Source organism: Lemur catta, chromosome 3, assembly GCF_020740605.2.
Source record: "Lemur catta isolate mLemCat1 chromosome 3, mLemCat1.pri, whole genome shotgun sequence".
Taxonomy (NCBI): Eukaryota; Metazoa; Chordata; class Mammalia; order Primates; family Lemuridae; genus Lemur; species Lemur catta.
This window is the reverse complement of record NC_059130.1, coordinates 78810304-78828911: the sequence shown is the minus strand read 5'-3', so window position 1 is coordinate 78828911 and position 18608 is coordinate 78810304. Positions and strand designations below refer to the sequence as shown.

General features: G+C 32.7%; 1 protein-coding gene across 9 annotated transcripts in view; it reads right to left on the bottom strand.

The window, feature by feature from the left end:
* The window catches only part of DOCK7 (dedicator of cytokinesis 7), a 200771-nt gene that overhangs the window by 125532 nt on the left and 56631 nt on the right, over nt 1-18608 (bottom strand). For all 9 annotated transcript variants that reach the window (XR_006734166.1, XM_045547862.1, XM_045547864.1 and 6 more), the window contains 3 exons: nt 16811-16953; nt 13234-13327; nt 12104-12266 (listed from right to left, as the gene is read on the bottom strand). Coding sequence is in view for 8 of the 9 variants with exons in the window: in XM_045547862.1 (XP_045403818.1) it covers nt 12104-12266; nt 13234-13327; nt 16811-16953 (400 nt within the window). In the remaining variant the exon portion in view is untranslated. The remainder of the gene's footprint in view (nt 1-12103; nt 12267-13233; nt 13328-16810; nt 16954-18608) is intronic.

Below are 18608 nucleotides of genomic sequence, written 5' to 3'. Positions count from 1 at the left end.
GTTCTGGTAGAAAAAAAGAAACAAGTTTTTTCTTTATGGTTCACAAAATCGTGTCCTTCTGTCCTCATTACTCTGCTTAAACTGTTTGAGTTTCACCACAAACTCACAGCTGTCTAATCTAATGATCTTTTCTCAGTCTATCTTCCATTTGATCTCTCTATTACTTATCAATAACAATATCCTCTTCCAAATTTGACATTCATTTTGCTTTTGTAATACTACTACACTTTCCATGGATTATCCCTTACCTGAATCCATCTTTATAACCCTATTCCTTTCTCCTATTTAGTATTGTGGACCAAAGCAAAACCTTCAATCATCTTGTCTACTCTGAATCTCAGACATGCTATCAACTATCATGGACCCATCTATTTTCCATGAATAAATTTCCAAAATCTACACATTCTTCACAGGTCTATTCCTGCTTCCCCTTCTTAAATTGCCTACCTGCCATTTCTCCCTTTGGTATCCTACAGACCCCCTCTAATTCAACATACCAAATAATAAATACATCAGTCCCTTACTGCCACTGCTATCCCTTTCTACACTTTCATACCCTCCTCCTAACTTCTTTATCTCTGTTAATATCATCACCATGCTCCCAGTCACAGAAGCCCAGAACCTGGAAGACATGCCTGGCTTTTCACTTAACTTTATAAACCACTTCTCCTGTATCATAAGCCACCAAGTCCAGTTTAATCTTCTTTTGAAATTCCCCTTAATCTTCTTCCCAAGGACTGTCTTTAACTTGAGTCCTAGATTATCTAAATAGTCTCCTCCTGGCCTCCTAATTTTAGTTCTTTCTCCCCATCAATCTTCCTAAAACAAATTTGTAATGCCTGCATACTACTTTGACCTTTATCTTTCAAGCTGGTCTACTGAAGAGGTGTAACAGCTGAGGATAAGGAAAACCTATCTTTATAGGATAAACTGGTTTTCTAGAAGCACAAATTTCCTTTAGAATCTTACTGGAATCTTATCTTCAATCTTAGAATCTTATCTTAAAATTGCATGTAAATTTTGTTTTATATTTCATAAATCTATTAATATCTTCATATAAAAATAGTTATTTTACCCCTAAAACTTCTAAAAAGTGATGCTCCTAGAAGATATGTATGTTTATCCTGTGGACTTGCATATCCCACATAGTTGCTCTCAGAAGAATGTATACTCCAGTTAGAAGAGCATAGGCCTAGAGAACAAAATCTAAACCCCTTACAGGTGTCAAGAGTCCCTATAATCTGACCCCAAATTACCTCTTCACCCATTGTTTCTGCAAGACAAACCCTCTGCTCTAATGAAAATATCCCCTCTATGCTTTCCTAATGTATTCCATTTGTCTAGAATGCCTCTCCACACCTTTCTGATTGGCTTGGTCCTATTATATTTCAAGATGCAAATACCTCACTTCTTCCACAAATATCCTAGAAAACGGCAGCTCCTTCCCCTGAAAGTATGCAATATCACTGTCTATACCCCTCAAATGGCACTTAGTAAATGAAGAAGAAAAGACAGAAAGTAAATCTGGCAAATCATAATAATAAAAATTCTGAAAAATAACAATAAAAACTCCAAGAGCACCAAAGACAGCCAATCTACTTGATTTTAGCGAATTATAGGAAAATTTCTATGCCAAAGTTTACTCTGAACCAGTATGAATTTTACTGAAAGCAAGTACACAATTTCTCATTTCAGGTCACCTACTGTAATGTAGTCTATTTACATACTGTTGTCCTAGAATCAGTATGTTTTCATGCTAACATATTTTCTTCCTAATAGCCTAACTCATGGAAGTCAATTAATTCATTCATTAATAAAAAAGGTATTCATTAATAAATATTAACTGGGCATCTACTATTTGCCTCTTTTACAAAACCTATTCCAAATCTTTATTCATATATATTCTACCTTCTGTTATACGATAATCAAATTTCCTTGTGATTTTTTTTCCCCATCACTAACAACCACACACACTAAATTTATGTATGTACTACTAAGTGATTACCCAACACAGCAGTTTTAAAAACTGAAAAGAAAGTGACCAAACAATTGCCCCTTTTATCTATGTCCAAAGTATTTTCATGGCAAACCAACTAGGGCAGAATTACTCAATTGCTGTGAAATGTGCAGTTCAAGGTCATGAAAGTAGGACTAACATTCTCCCATAATAAACTTTTATAAAATGAAGTTTTAATGACATTTTAGGAAAGGCAAAAAGGATTCCATATAAAACATAAAAGCTGTTTTTATGAATTCATGTTTAACCCTAAGAATAGTCATACACCTAATAAAATGATTAGGTGTATTTGAAAGAGTAATAAATTACAAGCTTAAAAATGTAAGGTTATAGATGTTTATCTTCAAATAAGCAACGAAGCCTCAGTTTCCACACCCAACAGATGGGAATAATAACAACCCTGCCAAATCTACTTCATAGGGTTGTGATCATCAAGTCAGATAACACATTTGAGTAGTTTTATGAACTGTAAAGTACTAAATAAATGCATATACTTTTAAAAACTGGATCTTGGGAATCACTCTTCACATTCCTTTAAGTAAATAATCTGTACAAATGCTCCTAACTGCAAATACTCTAATTCTCAGGATAGAGAACAAAACGGCTCTTTTCAGTCTGCTCCTGTTTCTGGAACTTTACTCTTTGCCTTGGGAGTCTGAGATAACATTCCATCACCTCAGATGCAAGCCCTGAACTAAAAACTCCTGGGTGGCTATGCTGAAATGTTAGAAAACAGAGTTCTCAACTCAAGAATTTTTATAGATAAAATAAACTAGTACCGATTAGATAGAATGAAAGTCAGAGTGGTATATCTAGGGCAAAACCAAAATAGCACAGTAATGTGGCAGTTGTTTGAGACATCTATGAACACTAAAAATAAAAACAAAGACCAATAGGCTCTAAAGAAGAGGACCATAAACTTGAATGGAAAAAATATGCTTCTCAATTTTCAGTAACATTCAGCTGAAATTTGTACTTCCTTAAATTATGAATGTAGGAAACTAACAACACCAGGATTCCAGTATATAAAACTTTGTCATTAATAGAAACCATACATATTTTTATATTACATCTATTGCAGATACCTCAAAATATTGTTGCTGTTTATGACTTTTTAGAAAATACAATTGTTTTCAGATTTGAGGCTAGATCCTGTTATTTAATTCATTAATAAAGAAATATCACAACTTTAATATTTTGATAATTTTAATTCAATGCAAGTGATTTCCTTTGTTATCCAATATATTTTATTTTATGCATTTAAAAACATTACAAGTTGATGTCCCTTATCCAAAATGCTTGGGACCAGAAATCTTTCAGATGTCAGATATTTTTTGGATTTTGGAATATTTGCATTATGCTTATGGTTGAGCATCTCAAATCTGAAAATCCAAAATCTGAAATGCTCTGATGAGCATTTCCTTTGAGCATCATGTCAGTAGATAAAACGTTTCAGATTTTGGAGCATTTTGGATTTGAGATGCTCAACCTATATTCCAAAAAAGAGGCTGAAAGGATTCACAAATTGCTATAAGTTACCATGGCACACAAAAAATCAGGAACCCAACTTCAAAGGGAGATCTACTATCATATAATAAACTAGTTTAAGAAACATGAATTATTAATACATGGCTCTTATGTCAAAATATAAACAGTATACATTTACTTGGTCTGACTGGCCAAGCTGTTCCTAGAAACAAAATTTAGGGAAAAATGTAATCAGTGTATAATAAGCTTATTAAACTCCTCAAGAAAAAAACTGATAAGGGCAAAATTATAAAGAGATCATAAAATATTTTATTTGTTATTGTGGCTAATTTTTTTAAAGTCTTTACCTGTTAGAGATACATGTGATGGATTGTAGAAATACATGTTGATGGATACAAGCGAAATGATACCTAGACTTAGCTTCAAAAAGTAGTAACAAAAGGTCAGGGGAATAAGCAATAGATAAAACAAGAATAACAATGGGAAGTTAATTAATACTGTTCTCTTTACCTTAATGTATGTTTGTAATTTTCCATAATAAAAAGTTTAAAACTATATTCAGAGTAGTTCAGAGATAACAGAATTACTAAGGATTATTAAGAGACAGTATGGAGCATATTCCTAACTCCTAAATCCAGATTGATATCCTTTCATTTTGTTTCTCTCACTAATAATCACCAGGTCTGAACCACTGCATTTATTCTTACATTCTTAGTAACATTATATTTGCCAGATACAGTCTTTCAAAAATACTGGATAGAAAAATAAAGATACAAATGTTCAATAGGTGATTACAACTAAGGCTATTGTTAGGAAAGAGGCTAACTCTAACAGTCCTGCCAAAAATATCATGTGCTCTGTGGACATATCTTTTAAAAACTGATGTCAATAAAACACATAAGCATTTGCTCAATTAGGGGTACTGTGATCTATTACAATTCAAATCCAACCGCGGTGATCAAGTAACAATTTGGGACAAAAGTAACACTGCACAGAATCTATTACCTAACTTTCAGATGATTTCAGATAATCAATAAAGGATTTTTTTCCCACCAAGAAGAAAGGGCTCTTTATTTGGTTTCTTTAATGTAACAACTGCACTGGTACTTTTTTTTTTATGATACTACAATAACATAAGCATTTCCTTGATAAACCAAGTATTTTAAGTAAACCCCACTTGTTTAGTGCAATAAGACACCTGTCATTCATTTCCTGATTGCTTGAAATTATCTTAATCTGTGTATCCTCATTTACCCCTATAGAGAATTTGAAAAGAATTTGAAAAGCTTCCTCCTGGGTTAACCCTATGTAAATATATAAGTGACCAGCCATGTGTGGAAAAAAAAAAATGATAGAGTTTGTTATTTAAATGTGAAAATCTCTAACTTTAGATACAGCTTAATAGATTTTTTAAAAGTCTTTAAGAAGCCCCAATAATGTCTTTAAAAGTACATTTTTTTAAAAATCTACATAATAAATACAAATAAACTAAAATATATCCCTTTTAGAGAGCTTTCTCTAAATTGATGATGAACATAAAAATTGGAAGTGAAAACTGTTAAATAACAGGAAATCTGTCACTTTCAGTTCTTTTTCCTATGGTTTCTCACGTCAGTCAAATGCTTGCTTTTCAATAAGATCCACTAATTCTCCCTCTATTCAGACAATAATTTTTTATCTTTTTTACCCCATGAGATCCTTTATAATCCTCTCAAGTTTCTTACTAAAACTAAATACAATGTGTAAATATTTTCTGAAAACCCACATTAAAAACACTTCAATTCCTAGTTTTCTCAGATATAAATTTGAATCCTCTGGAACTTCATCTTTGTCACCTATAAAACAAGGATAATCATATTGGTTCTGTGTAGGTTGCTATGTAGAATTAATGAGATAATGACCATATGTAAACTAAAAAGAGCCCTGGTGTCAACTTTATTTTCTTTTTTAAATTATTCACTGGGAAAATGCACAACAAAGATTTGTATAATGACTTCTGGTGTTTATTACCAGAAATTATAGCTTATCCTAAAACATTCCTGAGAACACAAAAAGAATCCAAATGAGTTAGAAGATAACTATTATCATGATCCAGCACAACCATTCAGTTAGCAAATATTAATGGAACTTTCTGTAAATTATTGATGATAAACGTATGTAAGCTCTTATCTGTTGAGGTCATACTACCTCTTTTATCATTCCAAAATTATTTCTCTCTCTCCTAGGTTTTCTAGATCTGCTAAAGGTTTTTTTTAAATGAACCATAAATTCATAAACATATTACCTGTCCATGAGACCAACTTTTTCTAACAGTATTAAGTAGAATACACAACCTACATAATTTGATTTTCAGGTCCCATGCACATTGATGGTCCAAATAGTAATAAAAGCAAACCAATACTGGCTTTGATCACTTCCCTTTTAAAACCATTCTCTTACCCAATTATACTCCAAAAGCCCAATACCTTCATGCTTTTCAAACCAATCTGTCTTGAGTTGTGTAATACATAAGTAAATGTAATCTAATAAAGCCAATGATAATGACTAACTTCTATCAAGCATTTAATATGTGCCAGGAACTTTAATTAGTGCCATCCACTTTATATGAATTTAATGCTCACAAATTTCTAACATATGGGTACTTTTATTATTCCTATTCAAACAAGGAAAGCCAGTCATTCTGCAGTTTTAAAAACAATAAATCCTCACTTAATGTTGTGAATAAGTTCTTAGAGACCGTGACTTTACAGGAAACAAAATACAGCAGGTCCTCAAATAATGTTGTTTTGTGTAACGTTTCCATACAACACTAATAAGAAAAAATAAATTTGTTTCATTATACATCATTTTGCTTAAAGCTGTAGTTTCCAAGAACCTATCAATGATATTAATTGAGGACTTATTATAATTCCTAAAATGAAATATAGTTATAAAATATTGCTTATAGAAACCCATCTCCCAATTTTTCATAAGCTACACATACAATCATACCATTTTAAGTATCATGAAAATTATTACTTCTTTATGTAATTTGGAGATTGATTTTTTTTTTTTTTTTTTAACAGAGTCTCGTTCTGTTGCCAGGCTAGAGTGAGTGCTGTGGCATCAGCCTCGTTCACAGCAACCTCAAACTCCTAGGCTCAAGCAATCCTCCTGCCTCAGCCTCCCAAGTAGCTGGGACTACAGGCATGCGCCACCATGCCCGGCTAATTTTTTCTATATATATTTTTAGTTGGCCAGATCATTTCTTTCTATTTTTAGTAGAGACAGGGTTTCACTCTTGCTCAGGCTGGTCTCGAACTCCTGACCTCAAGCGATCCACCTGCCTCAGCCTCCCAGAGTGCTAGGATTACAGGCATGAGCCACCACGCCCGGCCGAGATTGATTATTTTTAAAAAGGCACAGTCAATTTTATAATCATTGTATCTTTTTAAAAAGAGAAAACTCTTATTTGGCAAAAAAAGTAACAACAGGAAAAAAGTCAACAAAGTATAGTAATCACAGTTCTACTCCCATATTTTCCTGTAATATCTAACTTCCTTTATTTCCCTGAGGACACCCTTATACTAGAAAATTCTTAATTTCTTACTTAAACAAAATAATGCATCCTTCTTGCTTCAACAGCTCCCACTGGTAATACATTACTAGCAGAGTACTATGATCATCTTCATAAATTAAGAAACTCAGTAATCTTGACATCTATATCACAATTCATTAATGTCTGTTAACAGGTTAGGAGTTCCTTACAAGCTGTATATATAATGACATAAGGTTATGCCAAATTCTAATCTGAAATCAATTCATTTTAATGAAAAATATTAAAGCCCAAAGTAGTATTCACACTGAATAAATGTTAAATAGGAATAACTCCAATCTTTTTGATGATCTCAGCCAGTTCTATTATTCTCTAGAAATAAAATGCTTATTCACGAGAGAATGGTTCTTCCGTGTAAAATTAACAGATCATTTTTTAAAAGCTTTTGCCTACAATATTATTTTCACTAATAATGTCTGAGTATCAACTCTATAATACAGTGTTTAGATACAGTCCAAACTAACGGCACTGAAATATATTAAATAATCTCTTAAGACCATTCTCAAATTAATATGCTATAATTTATTCTTACACTTGAAAATTTACTCCCAGAATAGAAACAATTATAGTTTTGGACTATCAATTACCTTACCAACACTAACCACTTCAAGTGACAAAGCATTCAATCATAAAAATCAAAAGCAAACTCAAATAAACAAGGTATCTCAAGCTACTAACACATGTTTACATAATTTCCACAAACTCAAAAAGCAAAAGCATACTAACTTATAATTTATAAAATCCCCTTAAATCTTTCATTTATTAACTTTTCCATCTCCTCCAGGAGGAGATGATACATTAAGACTGGACACATCCTTAAAAGAAAACAATGGGCTACCTTATTTAGCAAGATATCTTCTCAATTGGTATGAGCTCTCTCTACTCAAATCCCATTCAAGTTCTGTAACATGTTTAGATTGTCTATAGTGGTCCTGTTTTCCATTAATTCACAGACATGATACTCTAGAATGTTATTTATATCAAGTGTTATGCTTGGAGAATTGTAAGATACTAAAAAATTATTAAACAAAAATAAATAATGATGTCAATTTTGAGGCCAATATAAGAAAGGTGTTCTTGCCTGCTTTAATAAAAATATAGCAAACAATTACCTAGCAATGAGAAATTTTACTTTTATTCATACGGTATATAATTATGAATGTTGGATGTCATATCATCCCGAAAAATGAAGAATGTAAAAAATAAGAAAACCTGGGTTCACATCCAAATAAATCTCTTAATCTCAGCCTTTTCTCATCTATAAGTGGAGATAATACTGCTAGAATTATATAATTTATAAGATTTCTGTGAGACTGAATAAACTAATTTAAATGAAAACAATTTATATACTATAAAGCATTAAATAAATGTTATCAACACATCAACATGAAATTTCAGAACACCATGGAGTAAAAAAAATTAATCAAAAAGCCTTCAGAGGAAAATATCACGTTATTAAGTATGAAATGTCTGATTTCCTTAAGCACTAAATTTGACAGTTGATATCTCTGACATTTTACTTTGACACTTCTTGGGTTTTTTTTTTTTTTTTTTTTTTTATTATGAAGGTAGATCCAGATTCTCTCAAACACATTTTGGCTTGTGATTAATCTTTCACATTTTTTTTAAGAGCAATTTTTGTGAAACCATGAATGAGTCAAAAATTCACGTTGTTTTCAAACATGAGTTCCGTCGTGGAACCAATGCAGCACAGACAGCTCAAAATATCAACGCAGTGTTTGGGAAGGATGTGGCTAAGGAACACACAGTACGTCGATGGTTTGAAAAGTTCCATTCTGATGATTTCTATCTTGAAAACGAGCCACATGGGCGACCTGAGACCAAGGTGGATAATGATGAGCTGAAAGCTGTAGTAGAAGCAAATCCATCTCAACCTACACGTGAATTAGCAGCAAGGTTTGACATTACTATTACAACAATATTGGACCATGGGAAACAAATCAGCAAGGTAAAGAAGCTGGACAGATGGGTTCCGCATAAATTAAACAAGCGTCAGAAAAGAAATGGTCTCCAAGCTTGCCTTTCTTTACTGTAACAACATAAAGGCGAACCATTTCTACACAGTATTGTTATATGTGATGAAAAGTGGATTCTTTTTGAGAATCACAAGTGTTCAGCACAATGGCTGGGTAAAGATGAAGTGCTGAAACACAGTCCAAAACCAAATATTCATCAAGAAAAGCTAATGGTGTCTGTTTGGTGGTCCAGCACTGGTATTATCCGCTACAGCTTCATGAAACCTAGTCAGTCAATTACAGGAGATGTCTACTGCAACCAACTGGACAAAATTATGAGGATGTTTGCAATTAATGACCAGAGGATGCTCTGGTCAACAGAGACAGGCCAATCCTCTTGCAAGACAACGCTCGACCACATATTGCAAAAAACCCTACTCATTTTGCTACAGAAGCTGGATTTGGAAACTCTCTGTCACCCACCATATTCACCAGACCTTGCACCAACTGACTACCACTTCTTCCAGGTTTTGGACCACTTGTCACAAGAGAAAATATTCAATTCTCAACAAGCTGTGGAAAATACCTTTCACGATTTCATCATCACTCTCTCTCCAGGCTTCTTCACTGCTGGCATAAGCAAGCTACCAATAAGATGGCAGAACTGTGTTGACAGTTTAGGTGCTTACTTTGATTAATTGTACTGCTTCTTGTTTGAGATATAATAAACTATACTTTTCATTTGAAATCAGATGTCTCATATTTAATGAACTAATAAGACACAAGGATTAGCAATCAGTGTCATATTGGATTCCTCAAAATCACCACTTAAAGCCAGAAAACAGTAGTCATAGTTTCAAAATTCTGACAGGAAATGATTTACATCTTAGAATTTTATATCCAGTAAAACTATCTATTTGGGAGTAAAAGTAAAATAAAGTTACTGTCATACATAAAAAGTCTCAAGAAAATTTACTTTCCATACATTCTATTTAAGGAAGATACTGAACGCTGTCAGTGAAATCAGTAAACTAAGAAAAATACATGGGAAATAAGGGCTCTGTTGCAAAAAAATACAAAGAGAATTTCCAGGATAATGGTAAATAGGATCCAAGATGACAACTGTATAGCAACCCTAAAAAGCCTACTTTGCAAACAAGTTGCAAAGGGGGAAACAATTGATTATCTGATGTATTTCACTGTCCTGCAAAAAAAGTCCTTATAGAGAGTTTTAATAATAACACTAAAAATGAGCCAAACGATGTGGAAAATGAGCCAAATCATGTAGAGTCTTATAGACCATAATACAAAATTAATTATTTTTCTACTTAGAAGCCACTGGAGGGTTTTAGACAAAGGAATGAATGATCTGATTTATAACTTTTAAAGATCTCTCTGGCTGTAATGTTGAGAACTGACTGAGACAGGAGCAGAAACAGATGACAAAATTAGAAAGGTATAGCAAAATTTGAGATCAACAGTTATCCAGTTTGGTAGCCTCTAGCCCCATGTGGCTTTTAAGCATTTGAAATGTGGCTTATCTGAACTGTAATATACTTTCAGTATAAAATACACACCAGACTTTGAAGATTTATAGGAGAGAAAAAGTAAAATATTTCAACTAATATTTTACATTTATTATGCATTGAAATATTTTAGATATTTTGGGTTAAATAACATGATTAAAATTAATTTTACCTGTCTCTTTTTTTAATGTAGAAACTGTAAAATTTTAAATTATTAATGTGGTTCTCATTATATTTCTATTTGACAGTCCTGATCTAGATGGTGACTTAAGACTAGAATTTTTAAAAGGTGGAAATGGTAAGAAGTATTGGATTCAGGGCACATGTTGAAAGTAGAGCCTACATAACTTGTTGACTGAATAAATGTGAGAGGTAGGGAAAGGAATGAAATCATTATGATTCCAAAAATATTTTCCTCAGGAACTCAGTAAATGGTGGTGAAATATACTAAGATGGGGAAGTCTGGGATGAAATTTAAAGTTCTATTTTAGAATCTTATGTCTGAGCTGCCCTGTAGGACATCTTAACAGACATGTCAGGTCCTGGTCTCAATATTCACAGATAAAGAGATCATCATTCATAAGAAGTATATGCAAATGGTACCCCTGGAGTTGTATAGTGTTCATCCTAGAAAGTTAGACCAAACAACTTCATGTCAAGTATCCTTTAGGTGGTATATATTCAACAAATATTGTTGATTAATTGTTAGAACATAATTCAGGCATATAAATTTGATTCATGTGTAATTCTAGATTCTGCTACTAAAAATATTTCAGGAAATATAATAATTAGGAGTTAAAATATTTTAACCTAACAGCCCAGGAATCAAATCCTAGCACCACCACACTAAAGTATGATACTCAGCAAAACTTTTTTTTTTTTTTTTTTGAGACAGAGTCTCACTTTGTTGCCTGGGCTAGAGTGAGTGCCCTGGCGTCAGCCTAGCTCACAGCAACCTCAAACTCCGGGGCTTAAGCGATCCTACTGCCTCAGCCTCCCGAGTAGCTGGGACTACAGGCATGCGCCAGCATGCCCGGCTAATTTTTTCTATATATATTTTTAGTTGTCCAGATAATTTTTACTTCTATTTTTAGTAGAGACGGGGTCTCGCTCAGGCTGGTCTCAAACTCCTGACCTCGAGCAATCCACCCACCTCGGCCTCCCAGAGAGCTAGGATTATAGGCGTGAGCCACCGCGCCTGGCCCTCAGCAAAATTTCTAACCTCTCTATCCCTTAGTTTACTCACCTCTAAAATGAAAGTAGAACTCGCATTGCAACATAAAGATTAAATAAGATAATGCATGTAAGGTAATTATTAATAACATTACACCAAGCACAAAGTAAAGGCAATACATGATAGCTATTCATAAAATTGTACAGTAAAAGATGGAATAAGTAACAAAGCTACATAAGATTTCTGGAGAGTTTCATTCTAGTTCTACTTTAATATTAGAATATATAGTATATTATCTCAGAATTCTCCAAAATTAAAATCTCTTACCTGTAAGTAGTGTTTGGAACATAAACATCCCTGGCAGGAAACTCTAAAATTTCTCTGGTAGGTCTAACTCTACTGTCAGGGTAAAGCTTCACTTGAAGCAGCTCTGGGGTTAGGCAATAATGGGGATTTTCAGGTGCAGGAGAAATGTCTATCTTCAGCTGAGCTGTATATTAAAATACATCATAAAAACAATGTAAACATGATAAATAATAACTTCATATTAAAAATGTTTTTTAGAAGTCTGCGGAGAATATTACAGAAACCAAATTACTATCATCTCAGAAGTCTAAATCATTTCACTTTACAAAGTCTCAAATATTACTGATACAGATATAAGTGCATACAAAATAATAAATTCTTACAGAATAAATGAAAGGGAAAGAGAGAAGTTAAAAAAAGAAAAGGAAAACAGAGGGAGGGATCTAACATAAAAACAAGCCAACATTTCAAAGTTTAAATGGTTTAATTTTGACTTAGCAGACTTCACAACAGTTTTACTCTGGAATGGTTTGCTCTAACCATGATGTGAATCTATTTTTAAATATTTACCATTCCATGTGTGTGTGTTTTCCCTCTAGAAAATAATTTTAAGCCATGATATTCTGATTTTAGTACAGTAATTCCCCTTTATCCATGAGGGATACATTCCAAGACCACAAGCAGATGCCTGAAAACTACAGATAGCACTGAACCCTATATATACCATGTTTTCCTATGCATACATGCCCATAACGAAGTTTAATTTATAAATCAGACACAGTAAGAGATTAATAACAATAATTAATAAAATAGAGCAATTATAACACTATATTATAATAAGTTATGTAAATGTGGTCTCTTTCTCACTTTCTCTCAAAATATCTTAGTATGTTTACACCACAGTTGACCACAAGTAACTGAAACCAAGAACAGCAAAATCACAGATAAGGTGGGACTACTGTCCTCAAAGTATCAAAGGTACTGAATCGTTCATCCAAACTGTTATAACATGTGATCATTAATGAGATGAAGACTGAGGTATTATGCATAGGCCAGATAAGGGAAGAAAAGAATACATAACTAAAAGCAATACAACACATTAATGATAATAATTTAAGTTGTAATCATTTCTATTCTAAATTTTAAAATACCTGTAATAGGCCTTAGTCGCCGTAAGACAGACGATGGCCTTCTCATATCAGCAAGGAATTTGTATAGATCTTCATCACTTAAGCGGTCTCCTTCCTGATTTCAAAGATAGTGGAAAACGTATTTGATAAAACAAATATAGTAGATGGAAAATAAATTTATATGGTTTGTTAATAAGCATGCCTTTTGACCTACAACGTAGCCAGAATAAAAAATTAAATTAAATTAACATAATTATAAATAAATACCACACCAACTTACTACCTTATTTTTATGCTTTCAAATTTTACTGAGATTTATAACACTATTATCTTTTTATCTTATGTACTTATTTATAATCTGTTATCTATGCCTATAAGGTATCACAGAAATACCCTAAAATACAGAAAACCAATACAAGTTAGAGATAGATGAAAAGTAGAAAAGAAAAAAAAATATATAGACATAAAACAAAACCAAAAAGCAGACTAATATGAAAATATATGTGTCTTATAAATTTGTTACACTTGAGTTCATATCTGTCTTTTCAACTTTATATCGCCAAATTTCTCAAATGCAAAATTTGCAGCAATGACTAAATTAATAAAAAAAAGAAACAACAACAAAAACACTGTTAAGGAAAAGTACAAGTATCCTAATTCTAAGACCAGAAAAAAAACTCTGAAAGGGACTCAATCAATGGGGAAAGAGAAATACAAACACACACACAAAGAATCTTATCTAATACAAAATTTTCAACTTAATATTAATATTTTTTTCCTACAACTAACCTAGCTAGGGGTTGGGTTTATTCTTTTATTGTAGAGTCAGTCTGTAGATTTCATTAATCCAATCTGCCACTTTGACATTTTATTGTTTTTGTGCATATTTCATGTATTGTCCTTTTATCTTATTTGGTAATGAATAAATACACACACATACACACACACTTTTTTTGTGTGTGAGACAGAGTCTTGCTCTGTCACCAAGGCTGGAGTACAGTGGTGCAATCATAGTTCACTACAGTCTCAAACTCCTGAGCTCAAGCAATCCCCCCACCTTAGCCAGATTACAGGCATGAGTCATTGTACCGGGCCGATAATGAATATATTTAAGGCTACTTTATTACTGTGAACTCACTTTGAGCCATGTCCCATTTGTTCCTTATTACATTGTAAACAGGGTACAGAATTGATCTTTTATCCCATTATTTATAAAAATGATTTTTAATTTCTAAGTGGTTATACTTTTTTGTTAATACTTTTAATGGTTTTTAGTTTTATTGAGTTATAATCAGAAAATTTTACTTTATAAAGTATTTTTCAGTGACCTAAAATGACAAATTATTGCAAATGTTCCATCAGTTGCTGAAAGAGTATATTTTCTCCTTTTGAATATGGAAGTAATAAAGATCTTTAAGTGGCCCTTATTCATAATACATTCAGATTATCTCTAGACTTAATTATTTCTGTCTTCCTAACTTCTTAAATTATATTACTGGATTCCATTCTTGACTCCGTGTTTCCATGCCTTTTGGTGAATGAGGCACAATTCCCTCCCTCGGCGTGGCCATGTGCCTTGCTTTGCCAATAAGTAAATATGATGCAAACAGAGACTTGAAAAACATTTTCACAATTTAGCTTGCCCTGTCTCTTAAATTGCTGCCACTGCTATGAGAACATAACCAAGCTGGGCTGCCAGAAGATGAGAGTAGAAGTTGAGAGACATGGAACAGAGCTGAGTCATTTCAGTCTTCCCAGGAGAAGTCAGTCTCTATCCGCTGATCCTAGCCAACCTCCAAATAGGTGAATAAGTCTAGTTCACTGGAGCCTTCTAGCTGACACCTCTTCCTCTACATTGCTTGTTTACTATGGTGTACTCCGAAAGCAATAGACATCTTGTATACTTGTCACCAAATAGAACAAATGTCCTTACAACTACTGTGTGGGTTTGATTTTGTTTTTAAATATCCATGTATTTCTAATAATTTTGGCTTAACACATTTCAAATCTGTACATAAACACTCATGATTACCATATCCCAATTACAGACAGTAATCTCTCATAAATTGAAAAAAACTGCCTTCTGAGTCTCATTTAGGGGAAACTTGTGCCTTGAATTCTATTTTATTAAAATTGTAGTCTCTGTTCTTACTTAATCTGCATTTGTCTGAAATATAATTTTCTATTTAAAAATATTTATAAAAATAGTTCATGCTCTGGTAAAAAGGAATTTGAGGAGATAAAACAGTTTATGGTTCAAAAAAAAATTTTTTTTTATTTCAGCTTATTATGGGAGTACAAAAGTTTAGGTTATGTATATTGCCCATGCCCCCGCCCCAAGTGAGAGCTTCAAGCGTGTCCATTCCCCAGACAGTGCGCATAAATTTTTAATACAGCACTGTACAAAATGCAGTGTAAATACTTTGTATTGCTCCATGTTTACAGCAATCATTTATTTTTAAGTTTTCATAATCACTTTGAGCTATTTTCCAGTTACCAGCATTCAAAGCAGTGCCCATTAGAGGTAAATATTTAAAAAACACAGGCAGAAAGTAGATGGCCTGTTGATTTAAATTTACAGCATACCAGTTAAACAATATATAGCAGGCTACACAATGAAAAGGGAGCTATGGAAACAGGAGCAGAAGTGATGTAGCAGCCGAAGAAGTAGAGTGTGAAGTGTCATACCTGCAAGGTTGTGTCATTATACTAAATCTATTGCTCCGTTTCTATAGCTATATCTGATCTATCACTTTATCCAAGTGTGGGCTTCTCCAGACTCTTTCTTTTACTATTGTCCATAATAAAAAGACTGTTATCACTTCAGACACTTACAAGTTTTCTCCCCATTCTTATATGGTTCTGGTTATCTGGTCACTTACAACAAAGAATTTGAAAATTTTCTGACCTTGATTCACAGTATAAAATCCATTTTACATCAAAATCCAGTATACAAATACATACATGCACGCACTCACACAAAAACTGGGGGAGAAAAGGTTTCCTGTGACCTTACCATGTGCAATGAAATATTATTTTTTCTACTCTACTGATGTTTTGGGGTTTTTTTCCCCCTCAGCTAGGTGTCATCTAATAAGCTGATTTCCATTACCACTAATAAATCATGACTGGCATTTGAAAAACACAGATTTGACTCATGATTTGAAGTGGAGGGAACAGATTTACAAACAATAAAATATGTTTGATCAAGAACCTCTTGTATCTATAAATTCATTTGTAAAAATAACACTGACCTCATTCTAGCATTACTAGGGCTTGAAAGTTCTATTTCATATAGCTCTAAGAAAAGTTACTCTATTACAATTGAGAAATAGGATATAAGTGTGTAAGATTGATTTTGATGTATTATTGCTTAAGGTCAACATTTAAATAAATATAATGATAAAACAGGTACAATATAAATTATTTTCTACTCTTACAGTTATTTTTATTATTCTTTTTATTGTTATTATTACAGTTTTTTAAATTTCTTGAAATCACACTCATTTACAGGTACAGTACAATTACTACTTTTCTGAAACTAAAAGAAACTTGTGTACAAACTTTCCCCCAGAATTCCTACATGTCAGAACAATACCTGCTTAAAGAAATTAGTCACTGTGAGAGTAGCTGGTCGAAAGCTGGTCAAGTTACAAGCATCATCTCCACTTGTTGTCCTTTCAAGTGATCTTCTGCCAACAATACTAGAATTCCTCCTCTCTGACCAAGACCCTTTTCGTTCTACCAAGGAAAAATATATACATATCTTCATTTTCATAAAATTTAAATTTTGTTTGAAAGCAGTTTTCCAGACATAGGGAAGAATCCAATAAGTTACAAATAATCCACTCACCATATTGATTATAGCAGAAGAATTTCACTTCTGGAGAGATCAGTAAGAACATACTATACCTACATCTTCTGGTTCTCTTTTTACAACATCACTAGTGTAAAAGTTTCTAGCAAAGACTTATATTTATGACCAAAGACAAGCTACGACGAATAGTTACAGAGGAACCACGCATTTACAATGAAATATTCACTACAATGGGAATTTTAGTCACCATATAATGGTCCCTCAGTCTTAGCAGTTGAGTTTGAAACAGAATTGTCAGATAAGTTGTGTTCAAAGTATCCGTAAAATAATCCTATTATTTAAAACCAACAGCACAATTAGATTAGATTGAATTAACAAAGAAATAGAAGACTTCAACAAAACTATAAAAAACTAAATGTAATAGACATTTATACTACAATACACTAAGCAAGAACAGAATACACATTCTTCTCAACCACTTAGAGAACATTCACCCAAGATAGTCTATACACTAAGCCATAACAGAAGATATAATAAATTTGAAAAGATTAAAATCATATAATGTATACTTTCTAAGAACAGTGGAATTAAACTATAAATCGCTAACAGAAGAAAATTAAGGGAATTCACAAATATTTGTAAGTGTAATAGCACATTGCTAAATAGCTAATGGGAAAAAGAGTTATTAACAAGACAAAGTCGAAAATTTAGGAGGTACGAAAATGAAAATACAATATACCAAAACACTGCTAAAGCACTGCTCAGAGGAAAATTCATAGCTAGCTATAAATGCCATTAAAAAGAAATATCTCAAATCAGTAATGTAACTTCATACCTCAAGAAACTACAAAAGAAGAGAACCCAAATCCAAAGCAAGCAGAAAGATACAAAAAAGACAATAGCAGAGTGGAAATGGTGAAATAGAAACTACAAAAACAACAGAGAAAAATCAATGAAACCAAAAATTGTTTCTTTCTTCAAAAAGATAAAATCGACAAACTTTTAGCTAAACTGATGAAGAAAAAAATAGAAAAGACTCAAATTACTAAAATCAGGAATGAAAGAGAGGATATCCCTACAGACCTTACAGATAAAAAGGATTATACAGCAATACTATGAACAACTAACTGTATGTCAACACTTAGACTGGACAACCTATATGAAATGGACAAATTTCTACAACGATATACAGTACTAAAACCAACTCAGATGAAAGAGAAAATCTGAATGGACCTAAACAAGAGATTGAATTAGTAATGAAAAAACTTACCACTAAGAAAAGACCAGGTCAAGACAGCTTCACTGGTGAATTCTTCCAAACTTTCAAAGAATTAATACCAGTCCTTCAAAAACTCTTCCAAAAAACAGAAGGAACACTTCACAACTCATTCTATGAGGCCAGTATCACCCTGATACCAAAACCAGACAGAGGCATCAAAAGAAAGAAATACTACAGACCTATATACCTTATGAAAAATCCCAAACAAAATTCTAGCAAACAGACTCCAACAACACATAAAAAAGATTATATGCCATGACAAAGCAGTACTTTTCCCAGGAATTTAAGATTAATTTAACA